This window comes from Balaenoptera musculus, chromosome 2 (genome assembly GCF_009873245.2).
Source record: "Balaenoptera musculus isolate JJ_BM4_2016_0621 chromosome 2, mBalMus1.pri.v3, whole genome shotgun sequence".
NCBI classification, from domain to species: domain Eukaryota; kingdom Metazoa; phylum Chordata; class Mammalia; order Artiodactyla; family Balaenopteridae; genus Balaenoptera; species Balaenoptera musculus.
Window position 1 is genome coordinate 13578831 of NC_045786.1, and position 22034 is coordinate 13600864.

The 22034-nt window shown below is 38.4% G+C and overlaps 2 protein-coding genes across 2 annotated transcripts in view; both read left to right on the plus strand.

Annotated features, from left to right (window-relative positions):
• The window catches only part of DNAJC1 (DnaJ heat shock protein family (Hsp40) member C1), a 196804-nt gene that overhangs the window by 130948 nt on the left and 43822 nt on the right, over positions 1-22034 (plus strand). The window lies entirely within an intron of this gene.
• On the plus strand, positions 13361-13663 carry LOC118890011 (non-histone chromosomal protein HMG-14-like). Its single transcript, XM_036842229.1, has one exon. The coding sequence runs from the start codon at positions 13361-13363 to the stop codon at positions 13661-13663; it is 303 nt and encodes a 100-aa protein (XP_036698124.1).

Here is a 22034-nt window from a genome sequence, read left to right on the forward strand (position 1 = left end):
GTCATTCTTTGGGCCCTGGCCCCTTTCCCAGTTGTCTCTCCAAAAAGAAGTCGCTCAGTCTGAGATTACTGCTTTGTTGATTATCTGAGAATGCCCTCTAATTCCTTCTGAAGTGAGTCCCCTTTGCTTGTCCTCCTGCTTTGGCCAGTGTGGTGTCTGTAGTCTCTGATACAGCAAGAGGCCCACTGGCAACTGCTGTCCTCATGCCGAGCTAACCAGGGGCCTCGCCACCACCGCTCTCAAGCTCGCCTCCAAGTGCAAGTATGTCATCGTATCCTGTTACCAATTTTAGGAACTCTTCTATCCCCCCCAGTTGTCTTGCTCTTTTCTTCAATGCTTCCATTTGCACTCAGATTTTCTTTTCCACCCTCATCTCTTCACACACAGTTGGAGCCTAATGGCTTCGGTATGCACTGGATAGTTCTGAACTAGGACACATTTCTTTTAAGCAGTAAAAAGTAAACAATACAGCAGGTTTTTATATCCTGCTGTATTAAATTCTTAGTAACTCATCTTGTTATAGAAGTTTTCTCTGAGTGGGAAAAGAAAATGAATATCACAGTCTTCAGTTTTACAGACTAAGATAAAATGAAAGCACAACATAAGAAACTACTTTTGTGTGGACACCAGATTTATATATCAGTTTGTGTATATCACATTCATGCATATATTCAAGTACATACGTGAGTAGACAACAAAGAATACTATGAGAATTAAATGAAACATACGTAAGAGTGGCAGACACATCGTAGCCCTTCAATAAAATTAATCTTAATTAGATAATTTTCTAAAAGAATTAATGGTTTTATGGTTCAGGTGGGTGATTACCAGCATGTGTTATTCTACTAATATTCTCTAACACTGTCTTTAGTTTCATAATGTCTTAAGACTTTTTCCTAGATAGCTGAGAAACTTTGTTTTAAACAGTCATTTATTTTGTGATGGCTGTTTGACTTTAACTTTTATTTATAAATTTATTTTCTTCTTAGAAACTTTCTACAGTGGCAACAGTTTACAGTCAGTTTGAAGAATGCTAAGATAATTGATAAGTCTTTACAGTGGGTCTTTCGTTAAGCCCAGGTACCTGATAATTAATGACTGCTACCACACCACCTGCTCTCTTCTGCCTTGAATCTTATCACATCCACGTTGCTTTGAAATCTGAGAATCCTTTCCACTTCCTGACAACTAATATGCTACTAGTTTTAGTCTGACATCATATTACTGATTAGCTGAATACTATTTCCTTGTTTCTTTTTCTGTATCTCTAAATAAACGACTTTTGTCTTAGGATTATGATGTTATAGAAAAAATACTTAAATTTGAATTTTTTTTTTGCAGAGGGAAGGAGATCATAGAAAAGATGAATCATAAAAGTAAAATTTTGATAATATTTAAAATATAATTAGGCATACCTATGGAGAGAGAGTTTTTAAAAATCCACATTTGTTTCTCATCTTCCTTTTATAATGTAAGGGTTTTTTTCTGTATTCTGTAGTATAGGATTTAGTTTTTGTGTTTTGTATTGTTTCCCTTGCATCCAGTCTCATTAATAATATAAGTAGGTATTTTTTAGGAATAAGCTGAGATATAATTCTTCTATTATAACTACCTGGTCACTTATGTTGTTCCTCTCCTCCACTATAAACCACCTGATGGTCGTGCTCATACCCTTTTCATTTTATATCCCCTGTAGTGTCTATAGGGTAAATATTAATTGAATTGAATTCACTTGTTGAATTAAACTGATCCCACTAATTTACTTCACTCCATTACTCAATACCATTACATGTTCTTATCCTTTGTGTGTTTATCTTTCAAAAGATAATCTTACTTCCATGAGATTAAAGTTCCTGGGAGTATCTCACTATATTCACCACTAGGAGTCACAGGGATAGGGCCAATTTATTTATTTATTTATTTATTTATTTATTTTTTTTAAACATCTTTATTGAAGTATAATTGCCTTACAAGAGTGTGTTAGCTTCTGCTTTATAACAAAGTTAATCAGTTATACATATACAATATGTTCCCATATCTCTTCCCTCTTGCATCTCCCTCCCTCCCACCCTCCCCATCCCACCCCTCTAGGTGGTCACAAAGCACCGAGCTGATCTCCCTGTGCTATGCGGCTGCTTCCCACTAGCTATCTATTTTACATTTGGTAGTGTATATATGTCCATGACACTCTCTCACCCTGTCACATCTCACCCCACCCCCTCCCAATATCCTCAAGTCCATTCTCTAGTAGGTCTGTGTCTTTATTCCCGTCTTTCCCCTTGGTTCTTCATGGCTTTTTTTTTTTTTCCCTTAGATTCCGTATATATGTGTTAGCATACTGTATTTGTTTTTCTCTTTCTGACTTACTTCACTCTGTATGACAGACTCTAACTCCATCCACCTCATTACAAATACCTCCATTTCATTTCTTTTTATGGCTGAGTAATATTCCATTGTATATATGTGCCACATCTTCTTTATCCATTCATCTGTCGATGGACATTTAGGTTGCTTCCATGTCCTGGCTATTGTAAATAGAGCTGCAATGAACATTTTGGTACATGACTCTTTTTGAACTATGGTTTTCTCAGGGTATATGCCCAGTAGTGGGATTGCTGGATCGTATGGTAGTTCTATTTGTAGTTTTTTAAGGAACCTCCATCCTGTTCTCCATAGTGGCTGTATCAATTTACACTCCCACCAACAGTGCAAGAGAGTTCCCTTTCCTCCACACCCTCTCCAGCATTTATTGTTTGTAGATTTTTTGATGATGACCATTCTGACCGGTGTGAGATGATATCTCATTGTAGTTTTGATTTGCATTTCTCTAATGATTAATGATGTTGAGCATTCTTTCATGTGTCTGTAGGCCATCTGTATATCTTCTTTGGAGAAATGTCTATTTAGGTCTTCTGCCCATTTTTGGATTGGGTTGTTCATTTTTTTGTTATTGAGCTGCATGAGCTGCTTGTAAATCTTGGAGATTAATCCTTTGTCAGTTGCTTCATTTGCAAATATTTTCTCCCATTCTGATGGTTGTCTTTTCGTCTTGTTTATGGTTTCCTTTGCTGTGCAAAAGCTTTTAAGTTTCATTAGGTCCCATTTGTTTATTTGTGTTCTTATTTCCATTTCTCTGGGAGGGCCAATTTATTTTGATACTGGATTAGATTCAAGTTTCTGGACCAGAAAAGCAGTTTTCCAGTGTCGTTCTTTTAAGAAGAGATAACTCTGGTACAACAGTATGGTTAGTATTGAGAAAATAATAACTTCCTCTACCTGAATAAAATGCCCACAAGGCCAGAGTGTGTCCCTGACTGCTAATTTATTCATTGGTTGCGTGGATCAGTTTATTCTCTCCCATGATAAAGGGTTACGTGTAGAAGACCCTTTATCAATATACCATGAAAATCACTTTCTCATGACTCAGAGATACTTAAAGTAGAGAGGAGAGTGAATTCTTGGAAGAAAGACATGTTGAGCAAAGACACAAAGGTAAGACATTTCAAAACATGTTCAGGATAAGATGGCAGACCATTGTGTCTGGCTTCCAGAACACAGTGGGAGTAGACTGTGACCTGAGGCTGGAAGGACAGGTAGGTAACAAAATACACAAGTTTTTGAATGCCAGGCTAAGAAGTTTACATTTTATATTTTAGGTAGTAGGGAATCTTTGGATTTTGAGCTGGAAGGAGTGAGGTGGTGATGTGCTCTGAGTTTTCTTTTTTTTTTTCTGGCCATGCCACGCGGCCTGTGGGATCTTAGTTCCCCAACCAGGGATTGAACCAGGGCCCAGCAGTGAAAGTTCCAAGTCCTAACCACTGGACTGCCAGGGGATTCCCAATGTGTTCTGTTTTAGAAAGACGACTCTAGCAGCAGTAGACTGAAACCGTGGAGTGGGAGTAGAAAGAAAAGAAATTCCAGAAATGATACGGAAATAAAGTTCAGATTTGCCTGTAATCATAGCTAACTAGTCAGTAGTGGAGCCAGGGCTTAAATGGTCTGTCTGACTCTAAAACCAATACACTGTGCTCCCCTACAGTGTAAATGTGGTCACCCCTCAGTATTCCGAGGGGACTGGTTCCAGGACACCGCTCCCAACCCCAGGACACCCAAATCCACACAGATGCTCAAGTCCCTTTATTTGTGTAGTATTTGCATATAACCTATGTACATCCTTCTGTATACTTCAATCTCTGGATTACTTTATAATACCTAATACAATGTAAATGCTATGTAAATAGTTGTACCTACAATGTAAATGCTGTGTAAACAGTTGCTATCATGCAGCAAATTCAAGTTTTGTCTTTTGGGAACTTTCTAGAATTTTTTTTTCTGATTATTTTCAATCCGGAGTTGATTGAATCTGCACATGTGAAACCCACAGATACAGAGGGCCATCTGTATACTGTTATTATAATTATTTAAATGTCTGTTTATTAGGAGAGAGAACCATGACTTTTCATTTTTATGTCCCAGGGTCTTAGCACAGTGCCTAAAAAAACAGTGGGAACTTCATTAGTTCAATCAATAAACATTTATTGAGCACCTACTAGGCATTGTGCTAGGGTGTGCATATAATTCAGCTCTAGTAGATTACTGCCAGTTTTACGAAGTAATTATAACCAATGTATGCATACACACCAATTTATGAGAGTTCCTGTTGTTCCATATCCCTGCCCACAGTTGGTATTTATGTCTTTTTTTCATTTTAGCTCTTCTAGTGGGTGGTATACCAATGTGGGTTTTTTGAACAATTTTTTTATTTTTTTAATTGAGGAGAAATTCACATAACATAAAATTAACCTTTTAAAAGAGAACTCTTCAGTAGCATTTACGTTCACATTGTTGTACAACCACCTCTGTCTGGCACCAAAACACTTCATCACCCCAAAAGGAAACTCTGTACCCATTAGGCAGTTGCTCCCTATTCCCTACCCCTGTCCCCACCAGCCTATAGCAACCAGTAATCTTCATTTTGTCTCTGTGGATGTACCTATTTTGAATATTTCTTTCTTTCTTTTTTTTATAAATTTATTTATTTTTATTGTTGGCTGTGTTGGGTCTTCGTTGCTGCGCACGGGCTCTCTCTAGTTGCGGCCAGCGAGGGCTACTCTTCATTGCGGTGTGCAGGCTTCTCATTGTGGTTTCTTGTCTCGTTGCAGAGCACGGGCTCTAGGCACATGGGCTTCAGTAGTTGTGGCACGCGGGCTCAGTAGTTGTGGCTCGCGGGCTCCAGAGCACAGGCTCAGTAGTTGTGGCGCATGGGCTTAGTTGCTCCGCGGCATGTGGGATCTTCCCGGACCAGGGCTCGAACCCGTGTCCCCTGCATTGGCAGGTGGATTCTTGACCACTGCGCCACCAGGGAAGTCCCTGAATATTTCTTATAAATGGAATCATACAGTATGTGAACTTTTGTTTCTGGCTTCTTTCACTTAGCACGTTTTGATGTTCATCCACATTGTAGCATGTATCAGTCCTTTTTATGGGTGAATAACATTCCATTGTATGTGTATACCACAATCTGTTTATCCATTCTTCAACTGATGGATGTTTGGACTGATTCTACCTTTTGGATGCTGGGGGCAGTGCTGTAATGAACATGTGTGTACATGTATTTGTTTGAGTACCTGTTTTCAAATCCTTTGAGTACATACCTGAGTGGAATTGATGGGGATATATGATAATTCTATATTTAGCTTTTTGAGGAGCCCCTAATCTGTTTTCCATAGCAGCTGAACTCTTTTACCAGCAGTGTACAAGAATTTCATTTTTTCACATATCCTCATCAACACTTGTTATTTTCTGTTGTTGTTCCTGTTGTTGTTAAGCCATCCTAGGGTGTGAGGTGGTATCTCATAGTGGGTTTGACTTATAATGCTGAGCATCCTGTCATGTGCTTGTTAGCCATAAGTATCTTCTTTAGAGAAATGCTCTTTTTTTGAAGTGGGTTGTCTTTTTGTTATTAAGTTCATTGTATGTTCTGCATATTGGATATGTGATTTGCTTATCAGATATATGATGATGATTCACAAATATTTTCTCCCATTCTGAGGTTTTCTTTTCACTTTCTTAAAAATGTCCTTTCGTGCACAAACTTTTAAAATTTTGATGAAGTCCAATTTATCTACTTTTTCATTTGTGGCTTTTGGTACTATAGCTATGAATCCACTCTCAAGTTCTAGGTCTTGAACTTTACCCTTTTGCTTTCTTCCATGAATTTTATCGTTTTAGTTCTTATATTTAAATTGTTGATCCATTTTGCATTAATTTTTTTGTATACTATTCAAGTTAAGAGTTCAGCTTCATTCTTTTACATATTATACATAATCTCAGCAGAATTTGTTGAAAAGACTTCCTTTTCCTATTAAATGGTCTTGGCACCCTGTCAAAAATCATTTGACCATATATGTGAGGGTTCATTTCTGGGCTGTCTGTTCTATTCCACTGGTCTGTATGTCTGTCTTTATGCCAGTACCACACTCTTGTTTTTTTTTTAATTAATTTTTTTAAATTTAATTTATTTTTTGGCTGCATTGGGTCTTAATTGCTGTGTGCGGGCTTTCTCTGGTTGCAGCGAGCGGGGGCTACTCTTCCTTGCGGTGCACAGGCTTCTCATTGCAGTGGCTTCTCTTGTTGCAGAGTACGGGCTCTAGGGCATGCGGGCTCCAGTAGCTGTGGCACATGGGCTCAGTAGTTGTGGCTCCCGGGCTCTAGAGTGCAGGCTCAGTAGTTGTGGCGCACGGGCTTAGTTGCTCCGCGGCATGTGAGATCTTCTCAGACCAGGAATCGAGGCCCTGAAACATGTCCCCTGCATTGGCAGGCAGATTTTTAACCACTGCACCACCAGGGAAGTCCCCACACTCTTTTGATGACTGTAGCTTTGTAGTAAGTTTTGAAATAAGGAAGTGTGAATGCTCTAGCTTCTTTTCCTTTTCAAGATGGCTTTGGCTTTTGGGTTCACTTGAGATTCCATATGAATTTTATGGAGATAAGTTGGGGAGAGCGGGGGCTACTCTTCATTGTGGTGCATGGGCTTCTCATTGCAATGGCTTCTCTTGTTTCAGAGCACGGGCTCTAGGCGTGAGGGCTTCAGTAGTTGTGGCTCGCGGGCTTCAGTAGTTGTGGTGCACGGGCTTAGTTGCTCCACGGTATATGGGATCTTCCTGGACCAGGGCTTGAACCCGTGTCCCCTGCATTGGGAGGTAGATTCTTAACCACTGCACCACCAGGGAAGCCCTTGGTGGAGATTTTTTTGAATCTGTAGATTGCTTTGGGTAAAATTCATATTTAACAATATTGTCTTTTAGTCCATGAACATGGGATGTCTTTCTATTTACTTATGTCTTTAATTTCTTTCAACAATGTTTTGTAGTTTGTATTGTACATGTCTTTCACCTCTTTGGTTAATTCCTAAGTATTTTATCCCTTTTGATGCTATTATAAAAGGAATTGTTTCATAATTTCCTTTTCAGATTGTTCATTATTAGTGTATAGAAATGCAACTGAGTTTGTGTATTTTGTTTTTTTGTTTTTTGTTTTTACTTCTTCCTGTTTTTATAAACCCAGTTTATTCTGGCTTTGTTTTCTCTCTCTGTTTCTATCCCTCCCTTTGAAATCCCTCAGTGCTAACCATCCTAGTCCAGTATCTCATGACCTCATGACTGCTAATAGTTTCTTAACTATTATCCTATCAGTTCATCCTGTTTGCTTCTCTCTGATTAGAACTTTTAAAATACAATTTCACTGGGGAGTCACTCTTTCCTATTTTCTTACTCATCTTACTTCCCTTATCTGAATTCTTTTTTTTTTTTTAATTTTATTTATTTATTTATTTATTTTAATGCTATTCTTCTCTGCTTACATTCTTTTTATGTATGTATGTATGTATGTATGGCTTTGTTGGGTCTTCGTTTCTGTGCGAGGGCTTTCTCTAGTTGTGGCAAGCGGGGACCACTCTTCATCGCGGTGCGGGGGCCACTCTTCATTGCGGTGCGCGGGCCTCTCACTATCGCGGCCTCTTGTTGCCGAGCACAGGCTCCAGACGCGCAGGCTCAGTAATTGTGGCTCACGGGCCGAGTTGCTCCGCGGCATGTGGGATCTTCCCAGACCAGGGCTCGAACCCGCGTCCCCTGCATTGGCAGGCAGATTCTCAACCACTGCGCCACCAGGGAAGCCCACTGCGCCACCAGGGAAGCCCTCTGAATTCTTATAGCACTATTTCTGTACCACTTAATCTTATATTTGAGTGTATAGTGCCTTGAACTACCTAGTATTCTATTGGTTTTAATTTTTTCCAATTAGAAAAAAAACAACTTGCTGACTGCCTGCTATGTGGGAAATAATGTGACTGGGTGATACAATGATAAATAAGACGTACCCAATTTTGTCCTTAATATTAGATAGCATTTATTAAGTGGCTACTATGTGTCTGATACTATTCTATGAACTTTATATATAACTCAGTCCTCACAGCAACACCATGTGGTCTACACTATTTTCTTCATTTTACGCAGGAGAAAACTGACGTACAGAGAGGTAAAATAACTTTTTCCAAATTAGTTAGCTAATAAGTGACAAAACCATGATTCAAACCTACTTCACTAGCTTGAGAATCCATGCTCTTAGCTACTGCCACTATATTATCCAGTTGGAAAGGTAAGACAGAGACCTAAATAAGCATATTTTGAGGTTTACTATAACAGCTTTGTGAGAAGGTTAAAGAACTTTTACAGTTCAGCAGATGGCAAGATTACTTCCACCTAGAAAAAAAACAAAAGCATTATGAAGGATTTGGAAGTGGGGTGGGGAGAAACATTCCACAGACAGGAACTTGCGTGATATAAAGCACTCTTGAGAGGAGACTCTTCAGAGCATATTACCAGACAGAGTGAGTAATGTAGTTTAACTGCAAAGGATGCTTGAAATGGTAAAGGGAAATAAGTTTATAAAAGTGGGTTGCAGCCAAGTCATAGTTCTTGAATGTGAGATTAAGATGTTTAAGTCATATTTTGTAAGTAGTTCAGTGATACTTTTAAGTCTGTATCATAGAAATGTTTGACTATCATTATGCAAAAGGTCAAAGAGAGGAGAAGGACTAACTAGAAAGTTATTGCCATAGGCTAAGTAAGAGATAATGAAGCCCTGAATTAGGTAGCTAGCAGGGAAAGTAGAGACTGGAGGAGAGACTATGTGAACCTTCTTGAATCTTCAAGATTTATCAACTGATGGGCTATACAGCAAGGGTGGGGCTGGGAGACTAAAAATGACTAGTGGGTGGTTGGAAGAGGCAGATGCCATTAACAGAGATAACAAAGAGCACAGTTAGGACATGACAGTTTGGGAGAAAGGAAGATATATAATCAGTTTGAGACATGCCAAGTTTATGATGCCAGTGGAAGGAAACATTCAGCGATAACGTAAATTTTTTTTTTTTTTTTTTTTTTTGGCTGCATTGGGTCTTAGTTGCAGCATGCGGCCTTTTCGTTGCTGCGCACGGCCTCTTTGTTGTGGTGCACGGTCTCTTCGTTGTGGCGCTCGGGCTCCTCTCTAGATGTGGCTCACAGGTTTCTCTCTAGTTGTGGCATGCGAGTTTTCTCTCTCTAGTTGTGGCACGCAGGCTCCAGAGTGCGTGGGCTCTGAAGTTTGTGGCATGTGGGCTCTCTCGTTGAGGTGCGCAAGCTCAGTAGTTGTCGTATGCGGGCTTAGCTGCCCCACGGCATGTGGGATCTTAGTTTCCCGACCGGGGATTGAACCCAAGTCCCCTGCATTGTAAGGCGGATTCTTTACCACTGGATCACCAGGGAAGTCCGATAATATAGAATTTAAGAGATGAAAATTAGAGATATAACTATTAGAGACCTTGGTGTACATTTGATACCTAAATCCAGGGAAGCATGTAGAGGCAAAACATCTAGGGGACATATGGAAAAATCAGAACCACCAAAGGAATATTCCCAGGGTAAGGAGAACCAGAAGATTACGGTGGATTAAAATAGGAAGTGAGAGAGTGGAATGTTTCAGAGAGGTAAAACAAACGTGGCAAAACATCAGCATTTATGAAATCTAGGTTGTGAGAACATGAATTTTTGTGCTTATACATGCTATTTCATATTGTTTTTCCCTTAGATCTTTTTCTTTGCTTCTATAATTGGCTGTTCTACTTCAAATCATTTTCTAGTTGTTATATCTTACAAGTGAATTCTAGATTCCTTCATAGCACTCAGAAATCACAGACTAACTGTGGTATCTACACATGTTATATAGACACAGATAAAGTGAATATTAGGTTATTAGACTTAAGAGTAAATGTAGATTAGCCCTCAATAAGGCTCCTTTGGCAGATTTCTAGCAGCATAAAAGACAGAGCTGATATGAATGAGCCCTGCTCTTCCAATATAAGATTAAGTATTATGAACAAAAAAAATAATCATAGCCTTGATTAAAGGAATAAAAGGGAAATCCAGTTTTGTTTTAATGCCAGCAACAGCTCAAAACCATAGTCAAAAGCAGGAAATGACACCACAGAATATTAGCCTTGGTGCCTGGGGTTTTAATACTCACTTGAAGCAAAAATTGTGCCTTTGGGTCCACAGGCAGCCCCCTGCATAAAGCCTAGTCTCAAAGGGCTACTGTTTTGTGAAAGAATGAGAAAAATTCATTCTTAATTTTAATCCTAAAACCCTTAGGACCCTGACAGAAGCCAATGCCAAAACTGTTCTCTACCACAAAACTTAGGGCTTTGTGAGCTCCTGTTAAGGAAGTATTTTTTAAAGAATCAAAAAACCTCAGCGAAGATGTGCTCACATTATGAACTGTGAGGATAGTCAACAGATGTAACAAAGAAGAAAATTGTCCTTCTAAGAACAGGAGATAAGAAACCTAATCTGAAAGATACCATAAAACTAATCATTTTTAAATAAACAAAGAGATAAAAGAAGGAATAAAACCTTAATGAAAGAACATGACAGGATAAGAGAAGAAAAAGAACTATAAATGAAATGTTCATTGATTTTTTTTTTTTCTTTAACGGTTGGATTAAACTGCTGAAATGAGAATTAGTGAATTGGAAGATGATCTGGTCAAATCACCCAGAATACAGAACCAAGAGATAAGGAAGGAAAATATAAGAATGCTTAGGAGACATGGGAGATAGAATGAGAAAGTACAGCAATATCTATCTAATGACAGCTTAGAAGAAGCGAATGGGAGATGCAATATTACCATAAAATAATGGTTGAGATTTTCCAGAATTGACAAGAAAGACAAGTCCTCATATTTAACATATTTATTTATCCTGAACAGGATAAATAAAAACAATCCACATTTAAACAAACCATAGAGAAACTGTTCAACATTAAAGCAAATAGAAAATTTTAAACCAATTGTAGAGCAAAAACTAAAGAACACCAGTTATACTAACAATTACCTTCTCATCTGAAACAAAAGATATCAGAAAAAGATAGAAAAATATCTTCAAATTGCTTAGAGAAAATAATTGTCAACTTAGCATTTTATACCTTGTTAAAGTATTAGTTGAGAATAAAATAAAGATATTTTCAGAAAAATTAAGACTTATCAATTTGCCATTCACAGACCCTTACTTTGAAGGCAAATAAAGGGTATACCTCAGCAAGAAGAAAATTGAATACAGAAGGAAGGAGAGGGCAGCAAGAAAAAGTTCTAACTCAAAAAAAAAATGAACATGTTGATAAATCTTAAGCACTGACTGTAAAAGAAATTATTGTAATGATGATGACTAATTTGGAGGGGGTTAAAAACAGTATGACAGCAAAACGTAGAAGATGGGAGAAGGAAATCAGAAACATTTTAGCATCCTTAGCATCCTTGTATTGAGGGGGAGGAGGATAGAGATACTAATTAGACTTTGTCAATGATTATTTTTTAAATATAGGGGTAAAACTATATAGTATGTACAATTTTCAAACCAATAGGTGGAGAAAAACACAGTAAGAAAAATAGAATATAGGAAAAGAGAGAATAAAAGATACATAAAAGAAGATACAAAAGCATAAGTTAAGATAAAGAATAAATCCAAATATTTCAGTAATCACAATACATGGAAGTAGTATTTTCAAATTGAAAAACTAATACAAAATGTGGCCACATGTTATTTATAAGAGAAACATCTAAAACACAGTGTCACTGAAAGATTGTAAGTAAAGGGATAGAAAAAAATCAGAATTCTGACCCTTATAATCTTTATGCATCTAACAACATAACCCAAATTTACATGGCAAAAAACCCCACAAATACCACACCTTCAAGGACCAGATAACCTCTATCTTATATAGATATTCTAATATTTGTAGAGGAAAAACTCCCGAAGTTCTTTTATGAGGCTAATGTAAATCTTAATTTCAAAATTAAATATGTATTATGAAAAGGAAGAGATCATTGTTACATATGAACGTAGATACAAAAATTTCCTAAAAATGTTAGATATTGAGTTTTAAAATGTCATTTTCTAATACCTGAGGTTTGCTTTAAAAGTTTCTGCTCTGTTAAATGAGTATGATCGTAATACCAACTTTGAAACATGTAATATAGGCAATCCACCTGGGCTAGCCCAGCCTAGATCAGCCATCTCTGAGTGTCCCACAGACTCATGTGATAAATAAATGCCTGTTGTTTTATATACTGAGATTTTCAGTTGTTTGTTTTGTAATAACAAGCTAATACATCTGGCAAAGTTAAAATTTAGATGTTGCCAACTATGTGGAGGAAAAATGGGAAATTTCCATTGCTTTTTAAAAAATATTTATTTTATTTGCTTCTTGGCTGCGTTGGGTCTTAGTTGCGGCACATGGGATCTTCGTTGAGGCATTCGGGATCTTTTGTTGTGGCGCGCGGTCTCTTCATTTCGGCGCTGGGGTTTCTCTCCAGTTGTCGCGTGCGGGTTTTCTCTCTCTAGTTGTGGTGCGCAGGCTCCAGGGCGCGTGGGATCTGTAGTTTGCGGCACGCAGGTTCTCCAGTTGTTGGGCGCGAGCTCAATAGTTGTGGCGCGTGGGCTTAGTTGCCATTGGCATGTGGGATCTTAGTTCCCTGACGGGGGATTGAACCCGTGTCCCCTGCGTTGGAAGGCGGATTCTTTACCACTGGGCCACCAGGGAAGTCCCAAATCTCCATTGCTTTTGATGGGAAAGTGAATTAATACAATTACTTTGGAGAAAAGTTTGGTGATACCTAATTGCAGATTTGAAGATACCCATATCCTATTGTCAGGAATCGGTAAACACACAAGTAGGTAAAGAGTCACTTAAAGGATATTCATTGGCGGGAGGAGCGGCAGCGGCCAGGCAGCCCGGCTTCGCGAAGGCTCTCGGCGCGGCCCGCAGCCACGATGCTCAAGAGGGTCAGCTCCAAGGAGGGGGCGGCGAAGGAGGAGCCCAGGAGGAGATCGGCGAGGTTGTCAGCTACACCGGCTCCTGCAAGAGTGGAAACGAAGCCAAAACAGGCGGCAGGAAAGGATAAATCTTCAGACAAAAAAGTGCAAATAAAAGGGAAAAGGGGAGCAAAGGGAAAACAGGCCGAAGTGGCTAACCAAGAGACTAAAGGAGACTTACCTGCAGAAAATGGAGAAACTAAAAACGAGGAGAGCACAGCCTCTGATGAAGCAGGAGAGAAAGAAGCCAAGTCTGATTAATACCACGCACCTGGTCCTATCAGTGGTCCCTGCCTCCCTTCTTGTACAATCCAGAGGAATATTTTTGTCAACTACTTTGTAAATGCAAGTTTTTTAGTAGTTCTAGAAACATTTTTAAAAAGGAGGGAATCCCACCTCATCCCATTTTTTAAGTGTAAATGCTTTTTTTTAAGAGGTGATATCATTTGCTGGTTGTTTATTTTTTGGTACAACCAGAAAATAGTGGGATATTGAATATGGGAGGCTTTGATTGTCTTGGGTGTCAGCTTAACATTCCACAGATGGGGGGGGGGTAGCTTTTATATCCTATAATACAAAGCATACTTAATGGCAGTTTGGAGTCAGTTGTGCATTTAATGTCTTAAACACTTTAAATTACTACCCTTCCCATGTTGTTTTGGTAGAATTGTTTCCTAAAGCAAACCACTCACCCCTTGATCTTGGCTCTCCTGGTCAGGATTTTGTGCACTCTGTAACATCTTTGGTTGTGGTAGTCCAGTTCTTCTAGTAACTGTTAATGTGCTGTGAACGACTGACAATTTGAGTATGTAGTGTATATGATATTAAATTGCAAATTAGTGGGGCTTATAATGTAACAGCATATCAATATCTGAAGATATTGGTACTTGATATCCTGTGAAGGAAAATTTGCCTCCAAATTTTAAGCTGGAAAGTCACTGGAATAACTGTTCAGAAAAGAATCACAACTACATGATTTTTTAGATTTTTGGTACGTATGTTGAGAATTGTGTATAAATTGAAATGTCTGTGTACTGATCCTCAAAGCAACCAATAAAATCTCAATTATGAAAGAAAAAAAAGATATTCACTGCAGCATTCTAATAGTGAAAAATTGGAAATAACCTAAATGTCCATCAACAAGGGGAATGAATAGATAAATGAACTACATATTATAGTCAAATAATGTATAGTGAATAGTGCCCTCCCAAAAAGGGCACTATTCGTGTCTACCCAGAACTTCAGGATATGATCTTATTCAGGAATAGGGTCTTAGTTAATATGAGGTCATACTGGATTAAGACAGGCCCTGAATCCAATAACTGCTGTCCTTATAAAAGGTGAAGATACATAGAAACACACAGGAGAGATTGGAGTGATACAGGTACAAGCCAAGGAACACAAAGATTACTGGCAACCACCAGAAGCTAGAGAGAGGTGTGGAACAGATTCTCCCACAGAACCTCCAAAAAGAACCAACCTTACCAACACCTTGACTTTGGACTTCTAGCCTCCTGAACTATGAGGGAATAAATGTTTAAGCCACCCAGTTTGTAGTGTAATGTTTTATGGCAGCCCTAGGAACTAATACTACATAGCAGTTTAAACGAATGAACTAGAACTATATGTATCAATATGGGTAAATCTTGAAAACTTAGTGTCAAATGGGAAAAAGTATATCCCATTACAATTTATGTAAACCCAAGGCAGACAGTGGGGGAGGGAGGAGACTGTGACCTCCAGTAAGCAAGTGATACTGACTGGACAAAGTGGCTTTGAGCTTCATTTTAAAGATGAATGAAGTACACTGAAAACTACAAATCACTGGTGAAAGAAACTAAAGAAAAATAAATGGAGAGGCATCTTGTGTTCATGGATTGGAAGACTTACTACTGTTAGACGTGAATACCACTCAATCTACAGGTTCAGTGCATCCCCATCAGAATGGAGTCTCAAGGGACTCCAAATAGCCAAAACAATCTTGAAAATAAGAACTAAATTGGAGGACTCATATTTCCTGATTTCAGAACTTACTACAAAACTATAGTAATCAAAACAGTGTGGGACTGCCATAAAGACAGACATATATATCAATGGAATAGAATAGAGTAAAAAAATATCCCTCGCGTATATGTCAAATGATTTTCAACAAGAGTGCCAGAACTGTCCAATGGAGAAAGGACAGTCTTTTCCACAAATAGTGTTGGGAAAACTGGATATCCACATTGAAAAGAATGAAGTTGGACCCTTGTTTTACACCGTATAGAAAAACTAACTCAAAATGGATCAAAGACATAAATGCAAGAGCTAAAACTATGAAACTCTTAGAAGAAAACATGGGGAAAGCTTCATGATATTGAATTTGGCAAGATTTCTTGGATGTGACACCAAAAGCACAACAACAAAAGAAAATATAGATAAATTGGACTTCATCAAAATTAGAAACTTCTGTATATCAAAGGACACTATCAAGAGTGAAGATGGAACAGAATGGGAGAAAATATTTGCAAATCATATATCTGATAAGAGATTAATACACAGAATATATAAAGGACTCCTACAACTCAGCAACAACAAAAAACAGCCCAATTCAAAGATGGGCAGAGGAGATATACTGATGGCCAATAAGCATGTGAAACGATGCTCAACATCATTAATCATTAGTGAAATGCAAATCAAAATCACAGTGAGATACCACTCACACCCTGTAAGCATGGCCATGTGAAAAAGAGGGGAAAAGGAAAATAACAAATGTTGGCAAGGATATGGAGAAAATGAAATCCTCATAAATTACTGTAACGTATGTAAAATGGTTCAGCTGCTGGGCAAAACAGGTTGGTGGGTCCTCAAAAAGTTAAGCATAGAGTTACTGTATGATCCAGCCCTTCCATTCATAGGTATATACTCAAGGGAATTGAAAACAAGAACTCAAACAAATACATGCACATGCATGTTCATAGCAACACCATTCACAATAGCCAAAAGGTGGAAACAGCCCAAATGTCCATCAAGTAATGGATAAACAAATGTGGTCTAAACGTACTATGGAATATTACTCAGCCATAAAAAGGACACATGTCACAACATGGATGAACACTGAAACATTATAAGTAAATAAGCCAGAAACTAAAGGTCACATATTGTATGATTCCATTTATATAAAATATCCAAAGTAAGCAAATCCATAGAGACATAACATATGTTATGTATATTTTACCACAATAAAAACCATGAGTAAGGGCAGGTTTGTGACAGTCCTGGGAGCTGGGTGGGAAGCGAAAGCCGGAGGGGAGCAGCATGGTGGCCCAGGCTGGTAGGAAGCAGACAGCAGACTTCCCTCACCCCCACCTCCCTCTGGAGGGCTATTTGGAAATTCAGTAACCCACGGCTAACATTTATTAAATATTATTGGCCTTAATATATGTCCTTAACTTACAGCCTCACTTCAAATGATGGTAACTTTATCTAATTTACCATCGTGTGGTGCCAGATCTTTCCTGAAAGATTTGAATAATCTCTTACTCAGGTAGTGTTACGGACCTATAATGTTTGTGGAACTGGAACACTTAGCTGCACTGAGCAGTGAGAACACAGTCTCCGAAGCCCTCGTCCAGCTGTTGCTCCTCCCATTCTCTTCTCCCCTAGCCTAGTTTTTGGTGTAGGGCTGTACCAACGGCTCTTAGTATTACTGTCTTTTGAACGGAAGCTTGACTCTTCCCTCCCTTAGTGAAGCGAGTCTAGTCTGCTTGGTTACGTGCAAGAACTGTTCAGTGCCAAATTCCAGCCACTGTCAAAATGGCCGGAATCTTTATTTCCGTCATTCACTCAGCTAGTCAGTCAGCCATTCATTCAACATAATTATTATAAGCCTGCTATGTGTCAGGCACAGTGATATGTATGCTCAGATAACCAAGGAGTTTTCCATGCCTTTTCATTTGTTGGTACACATGAAGGAATAACAGAGTACTTGATGTATTATTATTGTTCAAACTAAAAAAACTATTGACTGGTATTGTTTATATGTAAGTGGAAAGCATATCAGAAGCCATAAATTTTTAAGACTGAATAAGGAATGAAGAAAATATGACAGTTGAATAGCTTTCTCTTGAGAGTAAGGAAAATATACATCAGTGAGAGAAAAATCACAACTGTTAAGAAAAAATGGGAGAAGAATCTAAAAAGAATATATATGTACATACGTGCGTATATATGTATGTGTATATATATATAACTGAATCACTGTGCTGTGTACCTGAAACTAACACAACATTGTAAATCAATGATACTTCAATAAAAAATTCTAATTAAAACTACCCCATCTAAAAGTGCAATTAAATATATGGTGGCACACATATGGGTATGAAGGTATCATTTTATGACTTGATCCTGGTGTGAGATTGGTTTTTATACTTTTCACATCCATTTCCCTTATCCTGGGAACCATCTTACAGACATATACCACTGGTCATAAGGAAATCTGGATAAAACACAAAAATTTAAAGCCTTCACAAAGACGCAGCTCTTCAGTGCACACTTCCTCTAAGTTTTTATTTTCACTTAAAAAGCTTCTAATAGGTTTGTTTGTGGTTTTCTAGATGTCAGTTCAGGTCTCCTTGAATTTGCAGAGATGAGTAAAGACCTAAATAACACATATTTTTAAAAATTATTATGATTTTATAAACTATTCCTCTTTATTATATTTTTCCTAGCTGTATTCTTGTCTGTATCCCTTTTCTGCAAATTATGTAGGCCTTCCCTTGTTAGTGGTTAATACTTGAGACTATCATATGGTATTCTTTCAGTCAATTTAACAAGTGTTTTCTGAGTACTTAGTATGTGTCTAGTGTCAACCAAAAAATAATGCAGGAGGCTGCAAATAAGAAAAGTGTTTATTTGGGGTCTTAAGGATCACAAATCAAGAGACACAGATTCTGGTAACTCTGAAAGAATGTTCCGAGGAAGAGAAAGAGTCAGGGGCTTATTAAAACAAAAAGCCAGAGGCTGTTAAAAGTTGCCTGGTGAGAATTATGATTGACTCTGACCTGAGTCAGACAGTATTTGTCCTTAAGGGATGACAAGTTTGTTCTTATTTATTTATTTTATTTTATTTTTTTGGCTGCGTTGGGTCTTCATTGCTGCGCCCGGGCTTTCTCTAGTTGCGGCGAGCGGGGGCTACTCTTGCTTGTGGTGCATGGGCTTGTCATTGCGGTGGCTTCTCTTGTTGCGGTGGCTTCTCTTGTTGCGGAGCATGGGCTCTAGGAGTGCAAGCTTCAGTAGTTGTGGCACGAGGGCTCAGTAGTTGTGGTGCACGGGCTTAGTTGCTCTGCAACATGTGGGATCTTCCCGGACCAGGGATCGAACCCATGTCCCCTGCATTGACAGGCAGATTCTTTTTTTTTTAGAAATTCACGTTCTTTTATTTATTTATTTATTTATTTATTTATTTATGACTGTGTTGGGTCTTCGTTTCTGTGCGAGGGCTTTCTCTAGTTGTGGCAAGTGGGGACCACTCTTCATCGCGGTGCGCAGGTCTCTCACCATCGCGGCCTCTCTTGTTGCGGAGCACAGGCTCCAGACGCGCAGGCTCAGTAATTGTGGCTCACGGGCCCAGTTGCTCCGTGGCATGTGGGATCTTCCCAGACCAGGGCTCGAACCCGTGTCCCCTGCATTGGCAGGCAGACTCTCAACCACTGCGCCACCAGGGAAGCCCGACAGGCAGATTCTTAACCACTGCACCACCAGGGAAGTCCAGTGATCACAAGTTGTTTTAGGGTAGGGGTCTGATAAGTAGATAGACTGTCACAAGTTATTTTAGGGTAAGGGTCCTATAAGTATCTTGAGTTTCTGGCAGGTGTTCTGGATGACTTCATCAGGTCCAAAGGTCAGATTCCATCCAGGCTGAGACCTGCATAAGTCATACTTCCTTAATGGCCTCCCAGCTCCATTTAAGAGAGCTATCTGAGCAATACTGACTCTATTTTTATTTTCCTTTCACACTAGGACTTTGCTATCAGATGACATAAAACTGGAAAGGAAATTATGACATTTATACTAATTTACAGAATTTGCAAGTATTGTCCTGACTATGATGCTGTCTAAAATTATGATCCTACCTTAATTTTGTAGAAATATTTCAAAGGTATCCCACTTTCAACAGTTTGGCTAAATATGTTTATATGATATTGCATGATACAATAATATATGCTCACTGTCAGTGATAACACTTTTATTTGTAATTTTTAAAACTCAGAATGGATTACTGGGCTAAAATTGGGAAACCTGAGATCTTATCTCGACTCCATCACTGATTGCCCAGTGAACCTGAAGAAGCTTTTTCAGCTTCTGTAGGCTTCAGTTTCTTCTATCTTAAAAAGAGGGTGTTGGGCTAGGTTGTCTCTGTGACCCCTTGTAATTCTAAAATATTATTAAATATTACAGCCTATAGATAAACCATTGAAATGAGGCTGTTTTAAGGGAATATAACTACTAAAAGTGTTACCCTTTAAGAAAGCTAGTTAGATTCCAGTGTACATACATGATTCCAGTTACTAAACTAAGAATCAGGTGTCATTCTGTTGAATAATATGACCTTTAACAAATACTGGATGCATTATAGTTGAACAACATGGAAAGAGTACTACAAATTTCCAGCTTCCCCCGTACTATTTACCAATACATCCTTTTATCATGCGTCCTGACTTTTTAAAAATCCCTTCGGTTTCTTTTGTTTCAGTTATTTTTTCTCAAATAGGATGATGCAGAAAAATTTCTGCCTGTAGACAGAATAGTTGGTCCTTGAGGTCACATTTAATGTTAATAGCTATAAATCTATAAATTAAAATGCCCCTTAAGACATGAAAATGTCTCTGGTGGAATTCTAACTTTACTAAGCAAGAGATCTACATTTTGAGTATCACTAATCCTAGAGAAATATGTAATTATTGTCATTTTCCACTCATGTATTTGTTATCCACTTCTAATAATACATATAGAATTTATTGTCCTACCTCCAAAGGGGCCTGGTATGCTTCCCATCTATTTTTCCTTTGGGTTTTTCAGCTTTTTCCCAAAATACTCACTCAGTAATTATTCACTGACTTTATAATGTGCTCCAGGCATTGAGAATATATGCATGAAAGGCATAGTTCCCTAAGCGTTAGGAGATTATAATCCATACAAAGCAACAGTTATATAAAGAGGCCATCACAATATAATGCAATAATTTTTGTAAAAGTATATATAGTTATGGAGGAAGCATAGCAGAGGGAGTACTTCAGTATTGTGGGAGTTAGAAAGGCTTCACAGAGGAAACTTATTCTTAATGTAGGAGTAGTTATTAGATAGAAAATGCAGAATAGTGTATTCTAGGCATAGGGAAAATATTCAAAAAGGCACAGTAATATGAAACATCCTCCATGTTCAGCCAGTAGTTTCAGATGTCTGAAGCATTAGGATAGGAGGCAGAGATTAAGATGAAATAAAAGTGGAGAGGTAGGCAGGGACCAGATACCCAGTCTTTAAAGGCCTTGCATAGGAACTTGGATTTCTTCCTAAAGGAAATGAGAAAAATTGGTGGATTTTTAATAGTGGATCAAATCTGGGATGTCAAGGAGCTTACTGCCTATGTTGTCTTCCAGGTTTTATGGTTTCAGGTCTTATACATTCAAGTCTTTAATCTGTTTTGGGTTAAGTTTTATGTATGGTGTAAGATAGTGGTCCAGTTTCATTCTTTTGCGTATGCCTGTCCAGTTTTCTCAGCACCATTTATTGAAGAGACTGTCCTTTCCCCATTGTATATTCTTGGCTCCTTTGTCATAAATCAATTGACCGTATATGAATGAGTTTATTTCTGGGATCTCTGTTCTCTTCCATTGATCATATATATCTGACTTTATGCCAATACCATACTGTTTGGCCGGGGGGGGGGGGTGTCCATTTATTTTTTATTTTTCATACAATTTTTCATTCATTTTTTCCATTTACGGTTACTACACATTATTGGCTGGGTTCCCCATGTTGTGCAGTACATCCTCGAGCCTGTCTTGCCCCCAGTAGTTTGTGCCTCCCTCTCCCCCACCCTTTTATTGCCGTCCGCCCGCCCCCCCACTGGTAACCACTAGTTTGTTCTCCATACCTGCAAGTCTGCTGCTTTTTTGTTTTATTCACTAGTTTGGTGTGTTTTTTAGATTCCACATATAAGTGATATCATATAGTATTTGTCTTTGTCTGACTTAGTTCATTTAGCATAATATCCTTCAAATCCATCCATGTTGCTGCAAATGGCAAAATTTCATTCTTTTTTTATGGCTGAGTAGTATTTCGTGGTATAGATATACCACATCTTTATTCATCTGTTGACGGGCACTTCAGTTTGTTTCCATATCTTGGCAATTGTAAATAATGCTGCTCTGAACGTTGAGGTGCATGTAGCTTTCGAGTTAGTGTTTTTGTTTTTTTCAGATGTATACCCAGAAGTGGAATTGCTGGGTCATATGGTAGTTCTAATTTTAGTTTTTTGAAAAACCCCCATACTGCTTTCCACAGTGGCTGCATCAGTTTACATTCCCACCAGCACTGTATGCGGGTTCCCTTTTCTCCACATACTCACCAACATTTGTTATTTGTGTTCTTT

Bases quoted from the DNA above. Each gene is read 5' to 3' on its own strand.
- LOC118890011 (XM_036842229.1), top strand. From the start codon at position 13,361: ATGCTCAAGAGGGTCAGCTCCAAGGAGGGGGCGGCGAAGGAGGAGCCC.